A 15,077-nucleotide genomic window follows, 5' to 3' on the forward strand; every position below is an offset into this window, starting at 1 on the left:
GCATTGTGGCAATTATCCCTTTGATTTGCATTGGTTCTATTAATATAACCCAATACCCTGTTAGCATTAAGTATAGTTTTTCTGCATTTGTCATGAGCCTTCAATAATTTCCTTTTTTGCAACTTACTTCAGTGGTATCCCTTGCAAATTATGTACACATTGTTGGGCCTAACAACATGTATGACACTGTCAATCTAGATTAAATGCAATTTTCCACTGACCCACTTCCTTATAGCTTATCAAGTATGTCTACCAGATTTCCCACATTCCCTACCTTAATGGCTTCCTCAAAAGTATTTGTATATTTTTGCCAAGGGTCCATTACAAGAGATGTCCTTTATCATTAATGCCTTCTAACCAAGCAAATGTCTCTAAACAAGTTTACACCCTTTTTTGTTAATTTTGATATAGCCTGGATGAATCGGTGTCTTATGGCCAATGAATGATGAGTCAGCATCTGGAGAAAAAATTCATATTCTGACCTCACTGGAACTTAAATCATCAACCTAAAACATTAACTGTTTCTCATGACAGATGCTGCCTGACCTGTGTTTTCAGCATGTTGTTTTTCTGATTTCTAGCATCTGGGGTATTTTGCTTTTGTATGATTCATGTGACCTGTCTTTGCCCACATGCAAAATATTTGTGCGTTTCCTCTTAACTATATGCACTTTGCTTTCAGTAGCACACTGGTACCTATAGACTTAACAGTTTATATCAAACTATTGCTTTCTCCAGCATTACTTTTATCTTGAAACCCATACTGACCTTGTGTAGGAATTACATACAAAATGGGACAGGAGTCTAGCTAATCATTAAATTCATTCTATTCTAACATTGCAACATATATAAGAGTAGCAATGTTCTAGGAGAAACAAAATACTTTTCAGTTTAGGGGGAAAGTTGCTTTAAGGCGATCAGGTAAGGTCCAGGAGGCTGGTTAGACCCTGTTAGCCCACTTAATTTTCCATGACTGACTTCTGGCTGTAGGAATTTGTTTTTTTTTTTAAAAAAAAAAAAATACTTGTAGAAAATCCATATTTGACACAGATCTGCAATCTATTTGAGATTACTTTTGTGCACAAAGTACCTCCTAGCATATTTGCTTCTGTGTGAGCTCAACTAGATAATCAGAACTGAGCTGACTATTACCAGTCTGTTTCCTGGCTTGGATTTTAAATTCAGTTCCAACTTTATAAAAGTTTATAGCATAATGCTTGGCTATATTAGACCACCTAAATTGTTTAATGTTATGACTGCAGCTGATAGCTGAGTAAGCCAAATATAAATTAGTATTTTGAAAACGAGGGAAAACTACTGATCCTAGAAGCGTAGAATCCCAGTAACACTTTTTTTTAGGATTTTAAAATTAAAAGATATTTATTAAAGGAGAAAAACTTGAACACCAAACAAGGTTAAAATTGCACAGTTGAAACAGTCTTACAAAACATTCCCCCCCACCCTGCAAAAAACCCACTTGGTCATTATACAGAAATAATCTACTTGGCAGCAGCTCCCTTATAGATTTTGAACCATGAAAATCCAGTAAAATTACCCCAAGGCAAAAAAACTATTTTACTAAAGTATACCCTACAATCTCCCTCTCCCTCTCTGCTGGGGAAATCTGAAGAAGGAAGTTCAGAAACCGACTATTTTTCTGAAAATAAATACTTCTCTGGCTTGAAACTGGATGGGTGCTTCAAATTCACAACTCAGCACAGCTGGTCTTGGGACATCTCCCCCATGCAGTGACCTTCAATCTATTAAACCCCTCTCCCTAAATGTCTTTTTTTCATCCTAGGCTCCATTGCCCTAATTATCTTTTTGAACTCAACTTTTCTAAAATATAAAATGTTCATGTCTTATTGCCTCCACTTTCAGGCCAAATAATTTATATCCTTCCCTTGTTTGCTTACGAAACCTTTGTAAGCTGTAAAAGTCTCTTAAACTCCCTTTGAAATTTAGCAGCTGAGAAGCTGTCCTTGCCTATCACCTCATGGCAAACTTTAAAATGCAACTTATTTACTTGCCCCTCATTAAAAATGTATGCATCTAGCATCTTTACCTTTTCATCTCAGACAGCTCATCTATGGGAACTATGAACCTAGCCTGAGTTTCATTAATCATGGGCACACAGCTGCCTTTACCACCATATTCCCAAAAATATTAAAGATAACATCCATCTTCACATCAATTAAACAAAAAGGAAGATATAATCTTCAGAGGAGTGACATGAATTCAGTCATTTTTGAATTATTTTCTAGTAATGTCATTGAAGTAAAATGTAAGGAAGTAATGTAAGCAATTCCCCTCGGCTGAGCTTGTTTCGACAAGGTTACTTTAACAGGATTTTGCAGGGCATAGAAGCAATATAATTGCTTCAGTGTAGACAATCTTTTTAGTGCCAAGAGAATAATAGGAATGAATATGGCTTGAGCAATCTGCACTCGTCCTCTTACAGGGTTTGTGGTAACCTAGTGAACTCTAGCTTTGCTCACCTCATTTCTATTGGGAATAGTGAGGATTTTGGGACAAACTAATAGAACTTGTCACTTTTTGTTCTTCAACGCCTCTGCATAAATGCCTTGGTCCCAAGGTAAATGCCAGTTGGTTGAGTGAATTGAGGGACATAACGTTTTTTCAATTTCCCCTCCTTTTTTTTTTTAAATAGGAGAGGAGCCATACTTGATCTTCACTAATCGCCATGATATCAGGAAACTGGGATTGCACCACAATGAGTACAGTCAGGTAGTTGCACAACTGAGAAATGCTGTGGCGCTGGATACTGATGTGGCAGAGCAGAGAATCTTCTGGGCTGACTTGGGACAACGGGCTATTTTCAGGTAATTCAAATCCTAATTTTATTATCTTGCATCTTGTAGCTGGCCTTGTACAAAACTGCACTGAACGAGCTTCAATATCCAATTTGGACAAAATTTACAAAGTGCCTCTGTAGTAATTATGGTTTTATTTAGTGTGTAATGTAACTTTTTAAGAATAGTACTTGTTAAGGAAGATCACATGATCTGGAGTAACCAGAGTAGCTTGGGCTACCTCAGCAGTCAGTGTAGAGATGGTGGAAGTTGAAAGCACACGTGTAGTTGCTGCTGATTTATATTGTAAATAAACTTAATATTTCCACCCAAGCAGTAACTGCAGATCAACTCTATCAACAATAGCAACTCGATGACCCTACAACAACCTCCATCTTTGAACATTTTGAGGATAAATAGTTTTGAGTTGCTTTGATTTTATTTCATAGTAATTGCAAATGTTTAGTTTCTCCTGGTCTTAAAAACTGATCTACAATGGGTTTTTTTCATGTTTTAAATGAAACCAGTAAGCACTAATGCAAATTTACCTTGTAGCATTGTCTTATTTTACTTAAACCTCTTCAAATCATGGCCTAATGTGTGGCTTGCATTGAGGCTTGGACACAACCAGTAAATCAGTTATAACCATACACGTATGCATTTAAGGCAATTTAATTAATATGACCACTTTAGTCCATGAGTTTATTTTTAACTTTTGCATGCTAAAAATGGTTGCAATTTCTTTGCTTTAACTTTTCTTGCAGTATGCAGATGGATAAACACAAAGGCAGCGCTGGTATTTCCAAGATTGTTAACAATGTACGAATTCATGTGGGAATTGCTGTCGACTGGGTCTACAATAACATTTACTGGACTGATATGGGTGCTAGGACCATATCTGTTGCAAGCTTTGATGGAATCAGAAGGAAAACGCTCTTTGACAGCAACTTGAGGGAACCGGCTTCTGTAGCAGTTGATCCACTATTGGGGTATGAACCTTGCCTTAAATTACCAGAGTATTGACAGTTGATTCAAAGTGCACATTTTAGCTGAGTTTTCAAGCATTTTGCAACCAAGGCTTTTGGAGGATCAGGTATCCACAGGTGCTAATTATGCAGAAAGTTTTTTGCATTACAGAATTACTAGCACAAGACACTTTTTTTTTCCCTTGTGATATTTTTTGAATTGAAGTTGTCAACTGCATTTTTTTTCATTTTTTACATTTCTCCAAATATTGAACCAGCTCCAGTTTAATGATTTAGTCTCCACCTCAATAACCATTGTGTGTATATATTGTCCTAACTCCCTTGAAATGAATTAATTTCTAACTACCCTCCCAGCCTCCATCTCTCAACCCTCCATCTTTCTGATTCACTAACCCAAAACCACCACCCAGTTTTATAAACCTTTCATTTCCCTGTTTAAACCGTTTTCTACCCATGAAAACCCCATATTTTTAGCCTACACAACCAAAGCCCCTCAATTTATACTCTAGTGTGAATCTTTTTGTGCATGTTTCATGCTTCTAATCATTCCTATAACTATAACTAAAACTGAGCACAACATACTAACTGTAACCTAACCAGTATTGTGCTCAGTAAACATTTCCTTGTGTTTATATTCATTGCCTTAAATGCAGTTTTCTGCCTGCATTTCTATGCCCCTGTGTCCAATTAATTTTATATTTATTTCTGATGGATGCTAATTTCATTCTGCACAGGACATTAGGCCAAAATTAGTTCAAACATTTCATGGTTTAGACCTTCCAAAAGGGCTACTTGCATATGCAAGACCAGGAGCTGTTTAATTATCACAACAATAGCATATGAATGTTGAGTATTCATTCTACATTGCCTTTTGCAACAAAAATATTTAATCAGATCTACCAGACACGCACTGGAAGAATATCTGTTTTGGATGCAAAATTTGCTAATTTTGAAGCTATTTTCTTTTTGTCAATACACATTGCCATGTAATGCGATTAGGCAGCATTTTAAAACTGTTAAATTTTGGTAACTAGCAGAACATTTTGCTGTAAAATAGCATTTTTTAGTTGATTCACATGAGTAACCTGACTTTAAATTACTGAAATAAATATGCATAACATTTTAGTTTGGGGAACAGTAATTAGCTGCTTCACAAATGCAGATAAAATTGCATTCAAGCCTTTTTAAATCCAACTTTTTAGTGTCCTTGGGCCCAAAAGAACCAGTTCACCTTTTTCAAGTCCCCTGGAAATCCTGCAAACAACCACAGCTACCAAACTTCCAATGGTGGTTGATTCAACCTTGGGCCAGGGCCTGATTTTGGCATTTTACATTTTCTAAAAGAGTGCAAATGTTTGTGGAAAAAGCCAGGAAGAAACCATACAACTAAGCAGAAACATCTATCCCCCAAGTATTTTGCTTCAAAAGGCAACCGGGCCTCCAAAGTGGAAAGGTGCAAGAAAGCATTTTTTAATTTCTAGGCTATATGTACTGAATCACTTTCTTTATAAAAGCTGCATGTGGATCTAATATCACATCACTTGTACACCCTTGGTGTCAATTTTCATTAAAAAGCAATTGTGAAACTTCCACAAAATTGAAAAATCTGGAATTTAAGTAGAGCTTAACTTGTTTACCCCAAATCTCTCATTTGCCACCTCTGCATACACCCTCACTCTCTCTCTACCTCCACTCCTGTCTCTCTTTTCCTCTCTCTCTCTCTTTCTCCCCCCCCCCCCCCCCCCCCCCCCCCAAAAAAAAAACAATGTAAGGCTCCTTTAGACTTGTATTTGGAGCAGTTGGCATGCGTGAAACTGTTCTGGTTTTGTATTTGACAGCCATTGTGGGCCAACTCCAACTGTGGGTTCATATTACATTCCTATTGACTTGGATTTCCCAGGTTCTTACATGAATTGCATCCCAACAGCAAAGCACTCTACAGGAGGGAACAATTGAGTGGAGAAAGAAAATGTATGGGGAGTTCTACACATTTGGAAGCACATTAAATGCATGGTGGTGTAGTGGTAGTGTCACTAGACTATTAATCCAGGGGCCTTAGATTTTGAAGCTTCCAGAGGATTGGAAAACTACCAATGTAACACCCTTTATTCAAAAAGGAGATGACAAAATGGGTAACTATAGGCCAGTTAGCTTAACATCTGTAATTGGGGAAAATGTTAGTCGTTATAAAGGATGTAATAGCAGAGCATTTAGAAATGCATAATATAATCAAGCAGAGTCAGCAAGGCTTCATGAAGGGGAAATCATGCCTGACAAATTTATTAGACCTTTTTTTTGAAAGAGGTAGCAAGCAGGATAAAGGGGAACCAGTAGATGTAATATATTTGGATTTCCAAAACATTTGATAGGTACTGCACATAAGGCTACTTGAGATAAGAGCCCACAGTGGTGTGGGTAGTCTATTAGCATGGATAAAGGATTGGCTAACTAATAGACAGAGTTGGGATGAGGGAGGGGGGTACATTTTCAGGATGGCAACCTGTAACTAGTGGAATGCCACAGGGATTGGTGCTAGGCCACAATTTACAATATATATTAATGACTTGAATAAGAGAAGTGAATGTACTATTGCTAAGTTTGTGGATGACAAAAATAGATGAAGGCAATTGGTGAGGATGACTGTCTACGGAGGGATATAGACAGGTTAACGGGGCAAAAACTTGGCAGATGGAATATAAGGTGGTAAAATGTGAGATTATGCACTTTGGCAGGAAGAATAGAGGAACTGAATATTTAAATGGAGAAAGACTGCAGAAAGCTACAGCACAAAGGGATTTGGGGGCCCTCGTGCATGAATCACAAAAAGCTAGCTTACAAGTTCGGGTAATAGGGAAGGTGGATGGAATGTTGGCCTTTTATTTCAAAGGGAATGGAGTATAAAAATAGGGAAGTCTTGCTAAAACTATACAAGGCACTAGTTAGACCGCATCTAGAATACTGAACAGTTTTGGTCCCTTTATCTAAGGAAAGATATTTTGGCATTGGGGGCAGTCCAGAGAAGGTTCACTAGGTTGATCCCAGGGATGGAGGGATTTTCTTTTCGGGAGAGGTTGAGTAGGTTAGGCCTGTACTCATTGGAGTTTAGAAGAATGAGAGACGACCTTATTGAAACAAGATTCTTAGGGGGCTTGACAGGGTAGATGCTAAGAACTTGTTTCCCCTTGTAGGGCAGTCTCGGACCCAAGGGCATAATCTGAGTAAGGGGGTGTCCATTTAAAACAGATGAGAAATTTGAGGGTAGTGAATCTGTGGAATTCTTTACCATAGAAGGTTGTCAAGGTTGGGTTAAATATATTCAAAGCTGAGAGATTTTTAATCAGTAAGGGAATAAAGGGCTATGGGGGGAAAAGGCAGGAAAATGAAGATTATCAGATTAGCCATGATCTCATAGAAATTAAAGAGCAGACTCGCTGGGCTGAATGGCCAACTGCTCCTACATCTTATGTGCTTATGGCTTGGGCAAATTCCACCATGTAACAACTAGCCATTTTCAAAAATGCCTTTATAAACAGCCAGGATCTCTAGGTGGAATTGTAGTGATATTTCGTGATGACCAGAAGCTTCAGTGGAATGCAACAAGGACTGTTCAGATTATATTCTTTTTAATCTATATTCTTTTTAATCTCAAAGGTATATTTATTGGTCAGACTGGGGTGAGCCTGCAGTAATTGAAAAAGCAGGAATGAATGGTGTTGATCGCAAGCTCCTAGTTACCAGAGACATTGAATGGCCAAATGCCATTGCACTTGGTGAGTAGATTTGTATAAGAGTACTGTAAAGGAAACAATGTCTTAATATTACTGTTGGATACTGAAGCAGGCTTATGCGGGGCTGTGTGAGAGACTAGTTTAATTAACTGCAGACGGTCAGACTGCACAGTTTGAATCAGTGTAAAAACCAGTGTTGAAGTGGAAATGGATGAGCGAAGTAAGGTGAGTAAATGGGGTAGAGCTAGCATTTGCATTTGTAGATAAGTTGAGAGGTCGTTTAATTTTCAAAGGGACGTGAGATGTTTTACAACTGGCAAGATAAATAGGCAAAATTAAGTTTATTTTTCACAAGTGCTCGCCATAAGGACAACATGAAGAAAGATTTTTATATTCTGGGAAAAGTAACCTCCAAAGCAAAGGTGAAACATTGGGATTTACAGATCAAAAGGAGAACATATATTTCGAGAGATGGAAAGCCGTCTGGGATGTGGCCATATGAAAGGTGGACAGTGTAAAACAGACCTGTGAAGAGGCAGGCTTTTGCCACCCCAGAGGAGTGTTTGCTTGTTCCAGAGAGCAAGGTCTTGTTAAAAGCTTTGAAATTCCATTATCGAAGGAGAGCAATGCTGTGAAATACCTCCCTTATAGCAACTGTGGGTACCTCGTGATAATACTGGATGTTATATAGATTAAGAATCTATTTGGACTGGTGACTGAAGAGTGTGTAGTTGGGAGTCTAAGTAGAAATCTTTTGGAAACTTAAGACTAAGTTTAACTGTGTAACTAATTTTTTGTGTCAAACATTTATTAAGTTATAATTAAATTTTTTAAATCTCCAAAGGTGGTAGTGGACTCTTTTTAACTTCTAACTTCGGTGCATAAACCTTCTCGTACTAAATATAAACTGTAAAAACGTTGTGATAGCTTGGCCAAGTTTCCCTTTTGGGATTTGGGCAATCTGGCAAATACCACCTGCCATACCATAAGAATGCAGTTCTTAAATTTTATCTTAAATCATGCTGTAGTTATTTGGTTCAACATTCCCATAGATCTTGTGAAAAACCACCTATATTGGGTTGACTCTAAGCTGCATACACTATCAAGTGTGGATATGACTGGACAGGATAGAAGAACTGTACTTTCCTCTCATGAATTTCTTGCTCATCCTTTTGGTGTATCAATATTTGAGGTAAGGCTTGATAAAAGGTACATAGTGTGAAGTTGTGAAACTTGTATTAAATGAGTTGCTATATCTAAATATCCCACTTTTGGAAAAAGTGACATTAAAAAAAAAAACTCTTTAGATTCTCGAGTTTTACAGAAACTCCTCAGCTTGTATTGGGTATATCTTGTATTCTTCTCCATGCACTCATCTGCCCAAAGTCGAGGCAGTTAGTCAATTAAGGCTGTTTATGCAGCACAGATGACTACAGCATTGTTCTTCAGGAAAACATCTAACCTCTTCAGCATTTTTTTTACTGTAATTACTACTTTTGTTATGCTATATTCATTACACTGAATTCATGTTATGTTAACTGTAGTGTGGAGCATTGCAATATGGAGGTAGGTGTTGATAAAGTAAAATACTGCTGCAAGATAGACACATAGTGCTGGAATTACAGGTCTGGTAGCAAGTGTAGAGAGGTGTCTGAAAAGCCATGGCTTACACAGTAAATCAACTTTTCAGGTGAAGTGGGCACAATTCTACTTTTTTAATTCATTCATTGGATATAGGTGTCACTGGTAAGGCCAACATTTGTTGCTCATCCTTTAATTGTCCTTGAGAGCAATTAAGAGTTGACAACATTGCTGTGGGTTACAAAGTAAGCATACTAGGTAAGGATGGCAGATTTTCTTCCTTCAAGGACAGTAGTGAAACCTAATTTGTCTTCACAGATGCTGCCAGACATATTTTCAGAATTTTCTATATAGAAGTTGATCCATTTGTTTGCTTTTTAAAAATGGAAGGATAAAAGTTGTGGACAAAAGTTCTGTATGATGGATTCAAACTGGCTAGATGAAACATTAAAATTTGAGGTCAAACATCATTGCTGATGCAGTTAATTGTAGGTGCCCATTCAGCAATTCTACCCAATAACTCAACTTCATTCTTTGTACTGTAGTTACTTCCACCCACTGGATTATGGATTTGTGATAAATATTGATAGACTTTGCTTTTGTTTGGTATGAACTTTGAAAGTGGTCTTATTTCAGGATAATGTCTTCTGGACTGACTGGAAGTATAACACAATCTATAGAGCTAATAAATACACAGGAAGGGATCTGATGGTGTTAATCTCCAACCTTAAGGAAGTTCAGGACATCATTGTCTATCATGACCTTGTACAGCCAACAGGTAGGTAGTTACTAGAAATTTGATATTTTTAAATGAACAAAACTAACATTCCATTTTCAGTTACCACTGGTGGTTTACTATTTGTTTCTTCTAAAATCTATGCAAGCATCTAACTAAAATAAAACTAGCTGATGATTATTTCCAAAGCCTATGATGCCTTAATTATCAAAAATGGTTCTCTGAATTCTGAACTGTCAGTTCACTTTTTCAAATGTTGTAAGATCAGTTGACCTTGCATTGCAAAATGCAAATATGGATGCTCACCATGCCAGTGTATCTGTCACTCTGACATGGCTGTTTATTGGATTAAACATTGAGTGGGGCAAGTTTAGCTTTGAGTAGTCCTGCTCTGCTTCAAATACTGACCATGCCATTTGATCATTCAAGATATGCTCAGATGGTTTTTCCTTTTTGCTCATTCCAAGCCCTCAAAGGCTTAAACCTATCAAGTACAAGCTAAATGATGCAATATGATGTGTGTAAATAACATACAAAAATATAACTTTTTTTGGTAAATTCCTGTTGCTGGTCATCAAATCTAGCAAAACTGAGTTTCACATCTAATCTTGAACTTTTCGGGGAGGAGGAATTAACAGCTTGCCCCCTCGCCCCAAAGCCTTTTATACCATCCACACTTGCCACAGGCAGCCACCAATATCTGACAAATGACAATAACCAGTTGCCAGCACCAATAGTCAGTTAAAGACTATGCTCAACTTAAACATTGGAATAGAGTTTCAAATTGATTGTACTGGCTCTAGTCAGTGCAATTTTGTCCAGTGTAACAAAGGATCACTGAAATTTAAGCACAAATCCAAGTTTCCCAACACTTGCACTAGTTTAGAGAAACTGGTAGAGATCAGCCTTGCTTAGTGACCATAAGCCCAGGACGAATTAATCAATATAAAGGTTTCTACTAATTGAACTCATTTGTGGGCCTTAAAATAGTGTTTAGATTAATCTGGTTCTTGGGCACGAGAACATTATATTCAAAAGCTTTTAAAATTTGCTTATTAATTTTGATGTACTAAAACTGACTATACTATATCCCAATCTAATTAGCAATAGTTTTTAATTGAATTACTCAGTATTTTTAATCAATTAATCCACTTTTTTGAAACTCCAGGTGTTAACCTGTACTAAATTACCACTCTTAAACATATCAGTTCTTTTAAAGCAATTTTTAAAGATGTCTTAAACCAGTGCAAATGGGCTGCATTTTATGGTCAGTTTTGTGATATGCAAATGAGCAAAATTGCTGGTGTCCACAATGAAAATGTTATCCCATTTAAGCAAGTGGCTATTTCTGGCAGTTTGTTATTTGCCCATTAATCACCTGTACTTGCAGATTTCCACAACACTCCTCTTTGCAGCATTCATTCTATGCACTGGAAATTTTTGGAACACTTGGAGGTATTGTGGTTGTATTGGAAGAGAATAGAGTGCATGAAAATTAATGAAATGCAATAAATTTGGCTTGGTTTAAACTGTGTACTTGTGTTGGGACTTGGACATGCTTTTGTTAGATGTGAGATTGGTTTTGCCATCCACTGTTTATAGCAGTAATTGCTGACGACTGCTCTGGTGGGGAATTTATGGAATGAACTGATGAAAGCAAACTGTTATAATATTTTGCACTTTGGAATGTTAGCTACAAGATTAGATATCTTTAGTATGGATATCTTAATATATTTTAACATGCTTTGAGCTGCCATAGGATCCTGGCCTCTTAACAGGTTATTTTGAAACCTTGTTTTCAGGCAAAGACTGGTGCAATGAGAATCTGAACAATGGAGGATGTAAATACATGTGTCTTCCAGCTCCTCAGATCAACAGTTACTCTCCAAAATACACCTGTATGTGTCCATCTGGAATGGAGTTGCAAAAGGATGGACAGCACTGTAGAACAGGTATGAGAATGAAGTACAAAAGCAAAGTACTACAGATGCTGGAAATGAAATAGAAGTACATAGTGCTGGAAGTACTCAGGTCAGATAGCATCTATGGAGACTGTTACATTTCTGATCAGTAATGGACATCAACCTAAAACACACTCTCTTCTCAGGTGTTGCCCAACTTGTGCTGAGAGAAACCTGAAAATTAAGGACTCACTCCTGAAGCGGCTTGTACACAATTTCTTAGTTTTCAGCAGTAAATCACCTATTTGTAGAGTTATCATTGTGGAATCAAAGCTGGCAACCTCCAAGACAAGTGTAGTTTTCTCCCTCGTTTTGCTCTGCTCTTGCAACTATTGATCAACCTAGATGCATCAAGAAACCAAATCTATAATAGTCAATGATTTCAGAAAGTAAGGTTTTCCTTGACCAGCCTTTGAATTCTTAGATAAGGATAATGTAGAAATATGCTTGGATTTTCAAAAGATTGTCACTAAAACTGCATAATACTCATGACAAAGTCTGAGCATGTGGAGTTGGGGCAAGGAGCAGAACAGATGGGAAGCTGGCTACAAAATTGTAATGGCTATAGTTAAATTGGCCGGAAGGTGTTCCCAAGCGATTGGTGCTGGATCATTTAGTGCTACAAACTTTATAAAATTTTAATTTGTAGACCACTCTACTCTATTGGGGGCAGGTAATATAGAGGAAGACTGACAAAACACCAAGCAGAATGGACATGACAAATTGAAATTAACCATTTCAAAATAAGATGGTTCATTTTTGTAGGAGGTGTAAGAGGCCACATTTGAAGTCTAAATGGTACAGAGGAGCAGTGGATTAAAATGCTAATGAAGCATTAGTTAATTTCTAGAGGAATAAAATTAAAAGACAAGTTGAGCTTGATTAGGCCACATGAAATACTGTGTACAGTTCTGGTCTCCAATACACAAATGATAGAGGTGCTAAAGGTGCAAAAAATTCCAAGGACAACACCAGAACCACCTACCTAGAAAGATTGAACAGGTTGGAGAATGAGAAGGATGACCTGATGGAGACCTTTACATCAAATTCAAACTCTCCCCACCATAGTAGAGATGTTTCCACATGTAGGGCAGTCCAAAACTAGGTCATGAATAAAATATTAACCAACCACTAATTTGGGGGAAACTTTACCCAGGGTGGTTAGAAGTAGTTGAGGCAAATAGTATAGGTACCTTTTTTTAAGGGAAGCTAGATAAGTACATGCAGGTGAAAGGAAGCAAACAATATGCAGATAGGATTAGATAAAATAGGTGAGAAGAGGCTTGTATGGAGCATTAATACAAAAGTTGGGCTGAATGACCTGTCTTTGTGCTATAAGCCCCTTGTAGTCCCTCCAGCCTTCTCTAAATTTTTCTCCCTTTTAGCTATCCTGCTCTGGGATTAACCCCATTCTTTTATGATTTGGATTATCTCCAGCACTGGCTTTTTTTCCTGACCTTGCAGTGTTGCCACCTGGAGCCCCTACATTTGTGGTTTATTGGCAGCAACATCCTGACATGGAGTTTGCTTCCACATGTGTCCTGGCAACATCTTGTCTCTACCCTTTACCACTGTTTTTGACCTCCACTACTGCATTGGTCGTCAGACAGTCATCCAGTTAGTACTGAGAGAGCAACAGTTTTTTGCAATGAAAGATTAAGACTGAAGCTGTTGCCTTCAATGCCTAACACAAACTTTACTCCTGTCACCCATTCCACCTAATGCTATTGTCTTTGCTGAACCAGATTATTTGTAACCTCAGCATCCTATTGAACCCTGAGCATCAACTTCATCTCAATTTCCCTCATCTCACTAAGGATGCATCCCAGATACATAAATCCAGCTAATTTAAGTAGAGACTACCAAGCACCAGAAAGCTTCCTTCAGTTTGCACAAGTATCAGTTCGTAAGGTTGCTCATATATAGAACTGTGAATATTATTGAGCCATCAATGTTTTCAAAAGGTAAACTAGTATTTCAGGCTTGTCTGTTAAATTGAGGTTAAAAATCCCCTTGCTTTGAGCCAGTAAGATCCTGCTTAAACAGTAAAAATCTAATTTTTCTGAAAAATAGACTTATGGAGTAGGGAGAGTTCCATTTTGTACAACTGGCACCTTGTGTTTCATATTTTTGCCATCTGTATGTACTGCAAATCTGCATAATTGTGAACCAAATAAGATTCTCAAAGTTGCAAAAGTGTTGTAACTAATCTGGATTTTTTGGATATTATATATATTCATCAGCTACAAATTGAACAGAATATTAAAGTTGAAAATATGTAAATATTTGTTTAACAAGAACAATGTGTCTCGGTCAAAGGGAAAGGTCATTTTTTTAACTCCTTGCGCTCTAGACTTAGTACAGTTTGAATATTAGATTTGATAAATTTTGCTTCCCCCATTTGCATCTTTTTATAGCAACAGGAATAGCTGCAGGGCAGGCCACTGGCTAGAACGAGTGTGTCCTGAGTCTTAAAAGCCAATGTAGAAGTGCCAATGATGTGCTGGCTTCAGAAAAAACAATTTCATGTAAAATTGTAGATCTTTCATTGTCTTTGCATCTTTAAAAGAAATTGGAGAAAACGTGCTCATAAAACAATTAGCCCCTGTGATTTGATTGACCATGTTCAATTAGCCATTGAACTTGAGATTGTACTTTTGATTTTTGGTCTGAATTTAATAGCAATTAATTGGAGATGCTATAATTGGCTTGAATGTACCTCAGTTGGGTTTGGGAGGGAGAGGGATAACAAAATGGAATGGATTCTGCTTGTGATCATTTTTTTTGCTGTGGAAGGACTGGGTCAAGCCAAGTTGTAGTCCAGTTGCTGATGACTTTCTCTTAGCTAAAACTTAAAAACAAATCCACTTTGGGCATGGTATTGTTGATAGGTCAATTCATTGCCAAGGAAGGATTCAACACCAAGAAAGAAAACTGTTTATTTGGTAAATTCCAATTTTAAGCAATCTTTGCTTTTACAGTTCTAACACTGCATTGCAAAATTCTCCCTTTTTAAACAATTTAGACTAGGAATAAAATAACCTGGACAAAGGAAGGAGTTGACATGTTATACAAATGAAATTGATTTCCATTGGCTGTTTCTATATGCAATGTTGCAATTTATTTCATTTCATTTTATCTGAAGATGAGAACCTTCTCATTTCCTTGAGCCTGCTCATCACTCTACTAGTAAGAATGTTGGATGGTTTTCAATCAATATGCATTTCTTAACTAAATATCTTGTTTTGCTACTTGAAGCTACCTGTGGAATA

At 37.3% G+C, this 15,077-nt stretch overlaps 1 protein-coding gene across 1 annotated transcript in view; it reads left to right on the forward strand.

The window, feature by feature from the left end:
- Nucleotides 1-11,849, forward strand: part of LOC144691378 (uncharacterized) — a 92,557-nt gene extending 80,708 nt beyond the window's left edge. Inside the window, 6 exon segments of the mRNA XM_078559420.1 lie at nucleotides 2,672-2,843; nucleotides 3,578-3,802; nucleotides 7,451-7,569; nucleotides 8,580-8,719; nucleotides 9,745-9,886; nucleotides 11,647-11,849. Of these exon segments, the coding sequence (XP_078415546.1) occupies nucleotides 2,672-2,843; nucleotides 3,578-3,802; nucleotides 7,451-7,569; nucleotides 8,580-8,719; nucleotides 9,745-9,886; nucleotides 11,647-11,849 (1,001 nt within the window).
- The last annotated feature ends 3,228 nt before the right edge of the window (nucleotides 11,850-15,077 follow it).

The sequence above is a fragment of the Cetorhinus maximus genome, chromosome 2, assembly GCF_964194155.1.
Source record: "Cetorhinus maximus chromosome 2, sCetMax3.hap1.1, whole genome shotgun sequence".
Lineage (NCBI taxonomy): Eukaryota > Metazoa > Chordata > Chondrichthyes > Lamniformes > Cetorhinidae > Cetorhinus > Cetorhinus maximus.